General features: G+C 34.6%; 1 protein-coding gene across 1 annotated transcript; it reads left to right on the top strand.

The window, feature by feature from the left end:
• Positions 1 to 7,794: 7,794 nt before the first annotated feature.
• On the top strand, positions 7,795 to 12,649 carry LOC135138512 (uncharacterized). Its single transcript, XM_064068488.1, has 5 exons — positions 7,795 to 8,347; positions 8,402 to 8,727; positions 8,782 to 9,078; positions 9,134 to 11,899; positions 12,581 to 12,649. Exons 1-5 carry the CDS (start codon positions 8,245 to 8,247, stop codon positions 12,647 to 12,649), a joined length of 3,561 nt encoding a protein of 1,186 aa, XP_063924558.1. The 5' UTR covers positions 7,795 to 8,244.
• The last annotated feature ends 713 nt before the right edge of the window (positions 12,650 to 13,362 follow it).

Genomic DNA, 13,362 nt, shown 5'->3' on the forward strand with positions numbered 1-13,362 from the left:
TTTCTCCTTCATCATTGTCATCTTTATCGTCATCTTCGTTCGTCTCCTCGGGTTTTGCTTCAAATACCTCTTCGCTCATAGGTAAATGTCGTTGAAACAACAAGTCCTTGCGATTGCCTTCACGTCCATAACTTTTGCGACGTTGTCCGTTTGATTCGAATACTTCAGGAAATTCTGTTTCAGATTTAGCAGTAGTACTTCTTGTTGGTAGCACTTCTTTGAGTAGTGGTAACTGCTCTTGTATTTGTTGCAATTTATCTAAATGTTGGCGTTGTTGGTTTTGCTGCTCTTGATATATTCGTCGTTGTTCGAGAAGTTGTTCGAAAGCCTGCTGTTGTTGTTGGAGCTGGTTCTTTTCTAATTTCATGGAAACTGTCTTTATAGGCTCCACTATAGGTTGAAATAGTTTATTTAGTGATTCATCATGCTCTTGTATTCCCAACTTCAAAGCCCTATGTTTTGTTCTAATGTCATCAGATATTGCAGTAAGGCGTCGCTTTAGTTTAACGTCGCTCATGATACCTATTCAAATTGAAACTGGATCGTTGAAATTAATGTTTCTCTCTTTATATCTTAATGAAACTGTCAAATCCTTTTCGATATCGTCCGCTATTTAGATTGTTTTCTTTACTTATTACTAAAAATCCAAATTTGTCCTTCCAACATTCTTGACAAATTTTGAAAAATTTATCAAACGTCATGTCTGTACCCACGTGATCTCGATGAACATGTCGCAGATTCATTTCATCTTGTTGTAGTAATATTAAAAAATTTGCGTTGTCGCGTATCAAATGCTTGGGAATCCGAGTATAGGTCTGACAAAGATAGAAGCAATCTATATTTCTATGTCTACCCATACAAAAGTAGCATCTTATAATATTTTGCTTATCACATGCTACGTCATCAAAAACGAAAATCGAATTTGGTCTTGCATTAAAAGGATCCACAATCTTGGCGTCTTCATCGTATGGGAAATATCCTATTCCTTTGATTGATTTTAAAACCGTCTGCAGCAGCTGATACTTTTGTTGAAAAAGCGATTTCGAATAAACATACACATTTTCAAACTTCAATCCGTTTTTATCAAAAATCAAGGATAGCAGAATATTAGTTTTCCCAGAACCCGATGGTCCTGCTATAATTGCACGAACGGTATTAGGAAAGAGTTCCCCATGTCGTGATGGTTGTAGTTTTGTTTCAGAAATATCGTGATTCTTCACTGACAGGATCGTGTGCTGCTTAACGATCTTCATTGTTTATACTAACATAAATATATATACAGTGTTCGTTTTTATAAAGATTGTTCAGTTCAATGTTAGTCATCAAAGGTAAAGGACTTGTTAACAGTCTCATTAACAAATTACCTGTCGAATTACATTTACCTGGTTATCAATATTGCGGTCCGGGTACTAAGCTTGCGAAGAGGCTTGAACGCGGCGACCCTGGAATTAACGAGCTAGATAGAAGTTGTAAAGAGCACGATATCGCATATTCACGAACTAAAGATCTGAAAGAAAGACATAAAGCAGACGAAATTTTAGAAAACAAGGCTTGGGCACGTGTCAAAGCATCAGACGCTTCGTTAGGAGAAAAAGCAAGTGCTTGGTTCGTAACGAATGCAATGAAAGTTAAAAGAAAGTTAGGGATGAGTTTGCAACTACAAAGAAAGAATTCGAAGAAGAAGAAACCGCAGACGCAAACAACTCTTCAAAAAGCTGTGTTAAAAAAATTGAAGAAACAAATTAATGACGTTGATGATGTGTCGACCTTATTAAAAACAGCCCGTGTAGCGGTGAAAAAAGCTGGTGGTAAAAAACGCATTCGAATACCACGAATAATACCACTGCCTAAAATAGGTGGTATACTACCAATTTTACCTGCAATATTTGCTGGTTTATCGGCTATAGGTGCTATCTCAGGAGGGGCCGCAGGTATAGCTAAAGCGATTAACGATGCTAAAGCGGCGAAAAAAGCGTTGGAAGAATCTGAACGACATAACAAACAAATGGAAGCTATAGCAATAGGTAAACAGGGCGATGGTTTATACTTGATGAAACATCTCAAAGGTTATGGACTTTTTCTCAAAAAGTTTCGAAAAAACTTCCAATAAGGCTACCCAAAAGAGCACTCACGGACTTTGATCTACGGAAGTACGCAAAACTCTTAAACATTCCACATTTTCGAGACGTTTTCATGAGAGATGATCTGCCAAAAGATGGTCCTCGAAAACATGAATCTGGTATTGTAAATTTGGATTCAAAACATGGATGTGGAACTCATTGGGTAGCCTATAAGAAATCGAACAATATTATACGATACTTTGATAGTTTCGGTAATCTGAAACCGTGTTCAGAGCTAGTAAGTTATCTAAATAATTGTAGAATACTACATAATCAAGATAAATACCAAAATCTAGGATACAATTGTGGACATTTATGTTTGCAGTTCTTGATTCAATAAATTTGTAAGCAAAACTAGTTTTTTATTTAGTCATGAGTCGAACCTTCACACTAAAAGGTCACGGTAGCTTCCTAGAAGCTGATTTATATCCACCTGTGGAATTAAATCCTAATTACGATTATTGTTTGGGATTAATAGGATTATTCACATATAATAGCATACCTAACGTCGAAACCGGAGTAAATGATAAACTTTATTATTATTATTCTTCATCGTCGTCAAACTCGAAAGAGAAAGAAGATGTGGATCTAAAGAAATTAATTATTCCGACAGGTAGCTATGAAATAAGCGATCTGGAACGTTACATCCAAGAACATATCAATGGATCGACTAAAACATCGAGAGATCAAATTTTTTCGTTGAAACCGAATAATAACACATTGAAAGCAGAACTACAAAGTATCTACAATATTGATTTTGGTAAAGAAGGGACACTAGGAAATTTATTGGGTTTCTCTAAAAAAGTATTAGTAGCGAATACAAAACACGAGTCTGATATGCCTGTAAATATTATTAAAGTAACGTCAATTCGAGTGGAATGTAACATTGTGACAGGTTCATTTTACGCTGGCCTACCTTGTCACACCCTCTATGAATTCTCTCCAACAGTAGATCCTGGATATGCCATAAATATCGAACCAATGCATCCTTTATATTTGCCATTAATTAACAAAAACGTCATTGATAAAATAACCATCAAACTGATCGATCAAAACTCAGATCCCGTCAACTTTCGTGGTGAAGAAGTAGTGGTCCGATTGGAATTAAAAACTATTAATGGGTCTTACATTTCGCAATAACACACGTAATATAAATAAGAAGTCATTTAGGATCGCATCTTTAGTTGACAGATATTCGCCAGTGAAGACACTATCACCGTACAGCGTTTACATTCTACGTTCCTTGGGTTACAATGTCAGAAATTTTGGATATCTATCAATCCCCCTCAATAGACCAAAGCGTAGATAGAGAAGAGGAACGTACTTATTATCCTTACGTGCAATCGTTTAATAACAGTGATGAGATACAAATTGACATTCATCAACCTGATGCATTTATTTGCATGAGTGATTCGAAACTTCGCATTATTGGCGAACTAAAAGAAGAAGCAACTACTACAATACCTGTTGCTATAGAAAGTGAAAAAACAGAAACCTCTGTTGCTGGAGAATGTAAATTAACAAATAATGCAGGTCTTTACCTGTTTGAATCCATAATTTACTCTTTTAATGGCAAAGAAGTTGAAAAAATAAGAGATCCTGGTACTACAACAACCATTCATAATTATTGTGCTTATTCAGCAAATCAGTCTAAGAATCTTATACAAGCCGGTTGGAATCTAAATGCAACAGGCCATACAATACTTACCCAAGACGAAAAAACCAAGAAATTTGAAATATGGGTGCCATTTAGTTATATTTTTGGTATATTCTTTTACTATAGAAACGTTATGTTTGGACATCATTCTATACGACTTGTACGCAGTCGCAATGATGATAACGCGTATATGGTCACTGGAAGTGCAAAGAAAGCAACCATAAAAGTGCATAGCGTGTCGATACAAGCAAAGCACATTTATCCCAGCGACAAAGCGAAAATAACGCTATGGCCGAAAATTCAAACCGATAAACCTATAACTATAGGTTACAGAAAATGTGAACTTCATGAATTACCAAAGTTAAAAACAGGCACTGACAAAGAAATTTGGAGTATTAAAACAACGACAAATTTGGAAACGCCCAGATACATCGTCCTCGCATTCCAAACAAACATAAAAGACAATCATAAAAAAGATGTTGCGAAATTCAGCCATATTAACTTGAGAAAATATCAAGCATGGGTGGGTTCAAGTGTTTATCCTTATGCAGATCATAGTCTCGATTTTACATCTAATCAGTATCTATCAGCATATACGGCATATATGAATTTAGTGCAACAGTTGACTGGAAATTCTGCTGCCGATCCAATAATTGACTACTCTACTTTTGCCAACACACCTCTGTTTGTAATTGATTGTTCAAAACAACCTGAACCTCTGAAAGCGTCAGTGGTAGACATAAAGTTAGAATTTGAAAGTCATGAAAATTTTCCCGAATCGACCAAGGCTTATTGTTTAATTATACACGATAAGATAATTGAATATAGACCTAAAAGTGAAAAAGTGCAATTCTTAATATGAAAAAAAGTGTTAGTTTCTCTGAAGCACCTCCAACTATTCATTATATGTGTCATTGGTCATACGCTTACTCTCAAGCCAGAAGAGGTGATAAATGGATACAATGTGCTGCAGATAGAGATAGATTTCGTTTACGTATTCTGAGGACTGAACAAATTTTAAATCCTGTATTAAAAGTTGAACACAGATCGAAAAAATTTATCAGTCTTGGTTTGACAGTCTGAACAAGATGAAGTTTCTGGTAATAGATATGCAGGGATTTTGTATTCCTGAATTTATACCGAAGGAGATGACATTCACGGATGGTCGGTATGTAGCGCATTATTGGATTAAATCACTCAAGCCGTTTAAAGATCTTGATCCGAAAATTAAAAAACATATACGATGGTTCGAGAACAATCATCATCATCTGAGATACAACGACGGCATCGTAGATTCTAACGAGGTCCCGAATATTTTATACAAACATATTATACAGGATCAAGTAGACACGATCTATGTAAAAGGACACATCAAACGACACTTTCTCCAATTCAACCTTGGACAATATAATGGAATTCGTCTAATAAATTTGGAAAACACACTGGACGTTCCACACCTTCTTCAGTGTATACCGTACAATTGTACGCACCACATAAACGGACAGAAAACAGCATGTGTATGTAGTTACGAAAATTGTAAGACTATATACAATTGGTTGATTGGAAAATTACCTTAAATAAAATTGTTTGTGGAACTTAATATTGAAGTTTTTTTTTGTTGACATGTGCAGAGTTTTTGTTATCTTAGAAAAAGTTAGTACTTACGGTCTATTATTTTATCAGCTTGATTCAAATGAACATTTGTGTTAGTTTACGTTCAGCCATGGACGAAGGTGCTTGCATTTCAAGCATGCATCGTGATAAAAGTGCTAGTGAATACACAACATGCGATTGTCCTACTTTTGCGCAAGCAAGAACTAACGTTAACAGCATCAATTTCGATTCCCGTACTATTTCGATAGATGATGACTTTCCGTTACTTGATCGAGACGACGAATTAAATCATGAGAAAAATTCGATATTTGAAGAAAAATATGAATTGACGAATCCCTTATTTCGCATTTCTACTGGCTTAAGTGTTGTGCTAGATTTTTTACATGTCGTAAAAATTCTGAACTGGCAAAATCGTTGTGTAACATTTACTACAGAAAACTGGAAGTGTTTTGTGCAGTTTTTGAATATTTTAATTAAAATACATTTTGAAACATCGAATTTGGACTGTGATGCTCCTAAGAAATTTCAGTTCGACGGTTTCGAATTGAACATTGCAACATCACATGATTTTTGCAGTGGACCAACAGTCATCGAATTGAGAAGAGGCGATACGGTTTTACATTTAGGACCAGCGCTTTGCCGTGAAATCATAGCATTAGACGAAACAATATGTTATAGATTAAAATTCTTAGAAGAGTTACAATTTTGTAATTTTTATAATAATATGATTCGTTACTTAAAATATATCCCACCTGAAAAAATTTATTATGCTACGACTGCTAATTTACACTGCATGAAAGAACTGCTAGCACAGCGAAGTTTTAAGGTTTTTGCAGATCTCGCATCAACCGATTAATATTAAATTTAGATTTTTGTTAACATATATATACACTGCGTTTCATATAAAATGCACCACCTAGAAGGAGTAGGCGTAGAATGTAGAAATTTGGTGGAGAAGACTGTTGCATATAGACAAACAATTGATTAAAATTTGAAAGAAAAACTACTACTTGTTTAGATAATATACCGAGTGTTATTCGATTTTTATTAATTTTTTGATTATGTTTTAAAGATACTTGAGTAAGATTCTTTTGCAATTTTACTTGACATTTGTCATTATTGTGCTTGCAAAAATGCTACGAGTTCACACACGAGGTAATTTTCAACAGATAACACCTATTGAAAGAGGGCGAATGATTGGGATGCATGAGGCTAGTTTACCATTTCGGGAAATCACCAGAAGACTCGGCCCAACGGATTCTACGATATTAAGAACAAGTCGAGAATGGAACAACGAAGAGCTACAAATGCGTCGCAGGGGTACCGACCGTTTCAGAGTCACCCAAGAACGCGAAGATCATTTGCTAAGAAGAAGTGTTATTCAGTACCCTTGGTAACCATAACGATCAGTCGGGATGGACTGGATGACAGCAATTGGGCACAGAATCCGAGGAGTACCATCTACCGCCAAATTCGTTCCTTTGGCTTGAGATCTTATCGTCCAAACTGCAAACTTCCCTTACCACAAGAACACAAAACTACCAGGCTTCACTGGTACCAAGACAGGCAGCAATGGCTGTAATAGTGGAATGTCATAATGTTTAGGAACAAGTCTAGGTCTTGTTTGTGGCACTCTGATGGACGCATACGTGTTCGAAGGCCTTGAGGCCAAAGGTAAAATCTGGAATTTGTACAGAGATGTCATATCGCTCTAACACCTGGAGTAATGATATGGGATGGTATACACATCTGTTGAAGTACTCCCTTAGTGTTCATTCCAGGCACGCTAAATGCCCGGCATTACATCGTTAACGTGTTAAATCAATTTCTTTTTCCTTATCTCTCGAACCGTCGAAGAACATCTTTTGAACAAGATAATGCGTGGCCTCATGTGGCCATATTAACTTAAAGAGTGTTTGACGAAAATAACGTCAACTTCTTACCCTGGCCTGCCCTATCACCAGATTTATCAACAATCGAAAATGTTTAGGATTTAATGCATAGAAGGCTGCGCAATTTACCACATCCTCCAAAGACTTTGGAAGAATGTCTACAACAAATTCAAAATGCCTGGAATGAGATACCCCAGCAGGCAATAGATCATCTCATTTTAAGCATGCCTAGAAGAATACAGTCTTGTATTCGTGCACGTGGAATTTTAACACATTATTAACATTTCTTGTGTTAGACATTTTATTTTTTCTTTGAAATTTTAATCAAATGTTTGTCTACGTGCAATAGTCTTCTCCACCAAATTTCAACATTCTACGCCTACTCCTTCTAGGTGGTGCATTTTATTTGAAACGCAGTGTATATAACAAATGTAATTTTCAAAATTACCAGCACGGAAAAGTTTCAAGTTTTTTTCTGATCTCGCATCGAACGATTAATAATAATTATTAAATGTATTATTTCAGCGTTTTTCCTGCAGACATGTACTATTCAAGAATTTGTAGGCTGAATGATAAAATAAATAAATGAATAAAAAATAAATAAAAGCGTCTTTGTTTTAATTCCCTACCACAATAATGAATAACAATAATAATAGAGCTATCTATTCATATTCGCGACTCACTTGCGTGCAGTACCTACGTGTGAAATCTTAACTCTCATATCAGCGAAAATATAAAATGGCTGCTAGTTTGAATGAATTGAACAAAATTGGGAAATGTGAAACTAAACCGAAATTAAATCCCGATGAGCTAAAGATTGGTGAGAAATACCCGGTTTGTGATGTGAAAAAAGTTAAAGGAAAATTTGGTGATTGTGTCCTTGTGGAACTCGAAGAAGGTGTCATATTTTTACCAAAAAGGATGGCAGATAATATGTCCGATGACTTGATCGAATCTATCCATGAGGACGTTCTTTGTTTGGCTTTGGTATATCATGGCACCAAGGACACTGGAAAGAGCAACCCAGCGCATCTCTACGAAATCGTGCAGATATAAAACAGCTCGTAACAATATAATTATTATCAATTTATATTTAATCAGCATTATTAGTGTTATAGTACTTAGTGGTGTTTTTTTTTTCACAATGGAGTCAGCTACAACAGAAGTAATCGAGAAAATGATCGATTCTGTTACCAAAATGATGCAACTGTGTAACAACAACGTCCAGAAATTAGAAAAAGTGTTAAAATTGAATCGAAAAAATCTACGAATCGTGAATGGTGTATTGCGAAATTCTGACTGTGTTGGGGAAAAAAGAAGATTGGAAAATTATTTAGCACGTATCAAAGGATTAAATTTACATATCGAATCAAAAATCGAGAATGAAAAAATTGGATACGGTATTAGTAAAAAGAGAAGAAACAGTAAGGTTCGCTGGATAGAGGTAAGTTTTATTCATTCCCCTTAGTATCAAATAAGAAACATTAATTTTACTTAGGTAAAATCAGCTTTCGTCGGTCGCGTGAGAACAGGAGCAGTTGTTAATTTAGATGAGAATCTTGTTGATATTCGTCGATTTTTTCACGACGCCAGCCCGTTAATTTTTTCAAGAATCACAAATATTCTCAAAAAGATGACAGCGATTAAACTAAATTTCGAGATGTCTTGTGAATACATAATTCCATCGACAGGAGAAGTGTCCCTGAAGTATTTCAACACACCCAACACTATGATTTTATTATCGACCGACATTCAGAAATCTATTGACGATTTAGCTGGAATTATTCAAACCAAAGTAAGTTATTTAGATTTTTTTTTTCACTTAATAACAAGGTATGGTATTATTACAGATGGAAGAATTCGCAGAATCTAAATCTGGATGGAGTCTACGGAAAATATGTCAGCTAATGGTTGCGTTCAACAAGTACACTCCAATAAACGGCCGAATCTACATACCGTTGCCAACAGAATTGAAAAAGAAAGGAGGCATTATTAATATAATGAATACTGATCGTCTTTGTTTTGTATGGTCGGTACTTGCAAGTCTTTATCCCTGTAAAGATAGTAATTATGAACGTACTGATGCCTATCCGCAGAACTATCACGATATATTAAATTTACGTGGTGTACAAATGCCTGTTCAGTTATCAAGTATTCCTAAATTTGAAGCTCAAAATTCTAACATATCAATTAACGTGTTCACGGTCAATGACAAAACGCATGAAATTGAAGGTCCTATATATCATACAAAAAATGTAAAAAACCATCACATAAATTTATTATATTTAAAAAAGACTCGATCCAAACATGGCCATTATTGTCTTATTAGCGACTTAAGTAAAGTTTGTGGAAGAAATATTTCGGCTCATAAAGCGAAAATGTTCATTTGCGATAGATGTTTAAATCATTTCTCCCTTAAATCACATTACGAGTCGCATCAGCAGGATTGTAAATTATTTTCTCCAGTTAAGATTACTTTACCTGATGAATCTAGTGCTCATTTAGAATTTTCAAATTACAAAGCGCTTCTTAAAAAAGGTTTTGTTATTTATGCAGATTTTGAATGTTTGTTAATTAAAGGTAATGATCATCCGATGAAATATCGACATATACCTTACAGTGTAGCGTTCACGAGTGTCTGTTCTTTTGACAATAGTTTAAATACATTCTTTAGTTATATTGCCAGTTCACCAAATGATCAAACACCGGCTTCTTGGTTCATTGCAAAACTTCAGAAAGAAATTAACAAAATGACGCAAATTCTACGCTCGCGAGATTTGCCAATGTTGCCCCTTTCGGACGAGGAAAAATTAAATTATAATTCGTCAATGGAATGTCCTATCTGCGGTCGCGTTTATTGCGAAACCAATCCAAAAGTCCACCATCATGATCATCTTACAGGGAAATATATAGCACCGTATTGTCAAAATTGTAATTTACAGTGCAAAAAAGATTATAGTATACCCGTTTTTTTACATAATCTTAGTGGGTATGACGCTCATCTTTTTATTGAGGAATTGGCTCGTAGTAATTATGTCAATTTGGTACCATTAAATATGGAAAAATATATTGGATTTTCGACTTATTTCAATCAAACTCGAGTTACATTTTTAGATTCATACAGGTTTTTATCTTCGTCCTTAGATTCTCTTGTTAAAAATCTAACTCCCGATCAACTTTTAATTACAAAGTCATATTTTTCTGATGTAAAAAGTTTTCCATTGTTAACACGAAAACAAGTGTTTTGTTACGAGTACTTAGATTGTTGGGATAAATTATCGAAAACGAAACTGCCTGAAAAACATTATTTTTATAGTAGTCTGCACGATGAACACATATCAGACGAAGATTATGCTCACGCTAAACTAATATGGGATGAATTTTCTATTAAAAATTTAAGTGATTACGCCCTGTTTTATTTGAAACTCGACGTATTGCTTTTAGCTGACTGCTTTGAAAATTTTAGAAATCTGACTATGAAGTATTATGGACTCGATGCTGCCGGTTTTTTTACAGCACCTGGCTTATCATGGGCTGCTGCTTTGAAAATGACACAAATTAAACTCAGATTATTCACAGATATCGATATGACCCTTTTCATTGAAAAAGCTTTAAGAGGTGGTATATCACAATCTATATGTCGATATTCAAAAGCCAATAATAAGTATTGTTCGTCATATGATCCAAATTTGGATACTAAATATCTAATTTATTGGGACGTATGTAATCTTTACGGATGGGCACAGTGCCAGAGTTTACCATACGATCATTTTAGGTGGTTAGATAATTTCGAAATTGAAAGTCTAGATATAAATACATGCTATGCAAACACTGCTGATAAATGTTGTATTTTAGAAGTTGATTTGGAATATTCGCAGTCTCTTCATGATTTACATGAACAATTACCATTTTGTTGTGAACATCAGATGCCTCCTAATTCGCAAAATAATTCAGAGAAATTATTATGCACTTTATGCGACAAAACTAAATACGTAATTCATCTTGAGAACTTAAGACAAACAGTGCATTTCGGTCTGAAAGTGATAAAAATACATCGTGTTTTAGAATTCTCACAAAAACCTTGGTTAAAGCCATATATAATGTTCAATACTGATTTACGAATGCAAGCCAAATCTGCTTTTGAAAAAGACTTTTTTAAATTGATGATAAATGCCAATTATGGCAAAACACTGGAAAACGATCGAAAGAAACGTAAAATAAAACTAGCAAACAATTGGTTTACCGCTAGAAAATATATCTCTTTGCCAGAATTTAAGTGTTCGCAAATTATAAACGAAGATTTGGTTGTTGTTGAATTGAATAAAACAACTATAAATTTCGAGAAGCCGATTTACGTAGGATTTACAATTTTAGAATTATCAAAAACGTTAATGTACGATTTTCATTATAATTTTGTCAAAAAAGACCTATCAAATTGGTTCGCTTCCAAATTATTATATATGGATACCGACAGTTTCATTTACGAATTTACAACTTTACGTAAAGAAGATACAACCGATATTTATCATATAATTCGAGATTACGCATCTTTGTTATTTGACACTTCAGATTTGCCTGTGGATAATCAGTGGGGTATTCCACAAGTGAATAAAAAGGTACCAGGAAAATTTAAAGATGAACTATGTGGTAAAATAATGACGGAATTTGTATCGCTTAAATCAAAAGTGTACGGCTTCAAAATCGACGGAAAAGATAGTAGCGTTCGAAAACTTAAAGGTGTTGGTAAAACAGCCATAAAGCATATTACGTTTGATGACTTTTATAAATGTTTATTTAATGAAGTAAATCAGAATTGCACTTTTAATACAATCCAGTCGAAAAACCACCAAGTTTTTACCGTAAAAATTCATAAAAAAGCACTCGATTCATCGGACAATAAACGATATATATTACCCAATAATGTAGTTGAAACTTTGCCTTGGGGTCATTATAAAATTGTCAACGAATGAAAAATATATAACTTTTTTTTTTCATAAGAAGCTGATTCTGTATGTGTTGAAATATTTTCTTTTTTGTTATGATTTATAATACATATACCTGTAACCTATATTATCAATAAATAATCAACAAATTATGGAGGTTTTTTTTTCTCTGATTTGTATGTTATAAATGGTGCATGCGAAATTTAGAAACACCACATACACTTCCTGTACACGGCCACACCCTTTGTGTTAAGAAAATTTGGGGACGCTCATTTGAAATATTTTGGTTCATTAATAAATTATGACCGTATTTAATGAGTCATTCCCTTGATTTTCCTAACACAGTGGTTGCAGGAAAAGGCCGACTCGGCGGCCCCTCCTCCACTCGAGGTCATACAAACACACACGCATAAATACGATTGACAATACGCTCCATACAGGGTCCCTGTGATAGTCGAGATGCCGAGGTGACGGTTAGCACGAGATCGGACGACGTTCGATTCCCGCATAAAGACGAGGAAAAAAAACTTTTTTTGTCTTTTTATTAAAAAAATACGAACATCGAAAAATACAAAAAATTTATTTAAAAAATACGAACATCAAAAAATAAAAAAATATCAAAAACAAATAAAATAAACATAAACCTTAAAAAGCTTTCGTTGTCGTTCGTGTGTCATACTCTTTCTTTACTTGAATTGATAAAAATCTTCAGTTAATGTGCTTTTGACATTTTTATTTGACAAGTTATTTTTAGTTACTAATTTGTCACTAGATTGCAATTTTGCAACATATTGTACAGGATTTTCGCATCTCACCACTGAGTACACTCAGGTCATTTTTTCCAAATCTGACACTGACAGTGTGGGAGTTTTGCGAACGGATATTATGTATAATGCCCTGTTAATAATTGGAATATTGATGCAACGACCAACGCTTCCTTAAAATTTTTGATTTGTTTAACAACTGACAACTGACATTTCACATTGTTGTACACATTATAATAAGCATTTACGCAGGCAGCGGCAGAACGGCACTGAATGACTGCTACCCATAGTGCACTGGTGCGTGCGGGATTGCACAAATAAAATTCACAATAATATTCATCAAAGCTGTGATCTTCTGATCCGAGTCGCCGG

The sequence above is a fragment of the Zophobas morio genome, unplaced genomic scaffold, assembly GCF_036711695.1.
Source record: "Zophobas morio isolate AGI-343-1 ecotype UQ-CSIRO unplaced genomic scaffold, CSIRO_AGI_Zmor_V1 ptg000030l, whole genome shotgun sequence".
Taxonomy (NCBI): Eukaryota; Metazoa; Arthropoda; class Insecta; order Coleoptera; family Tenebrionidae; genus Zophobas; species Zophobas morio.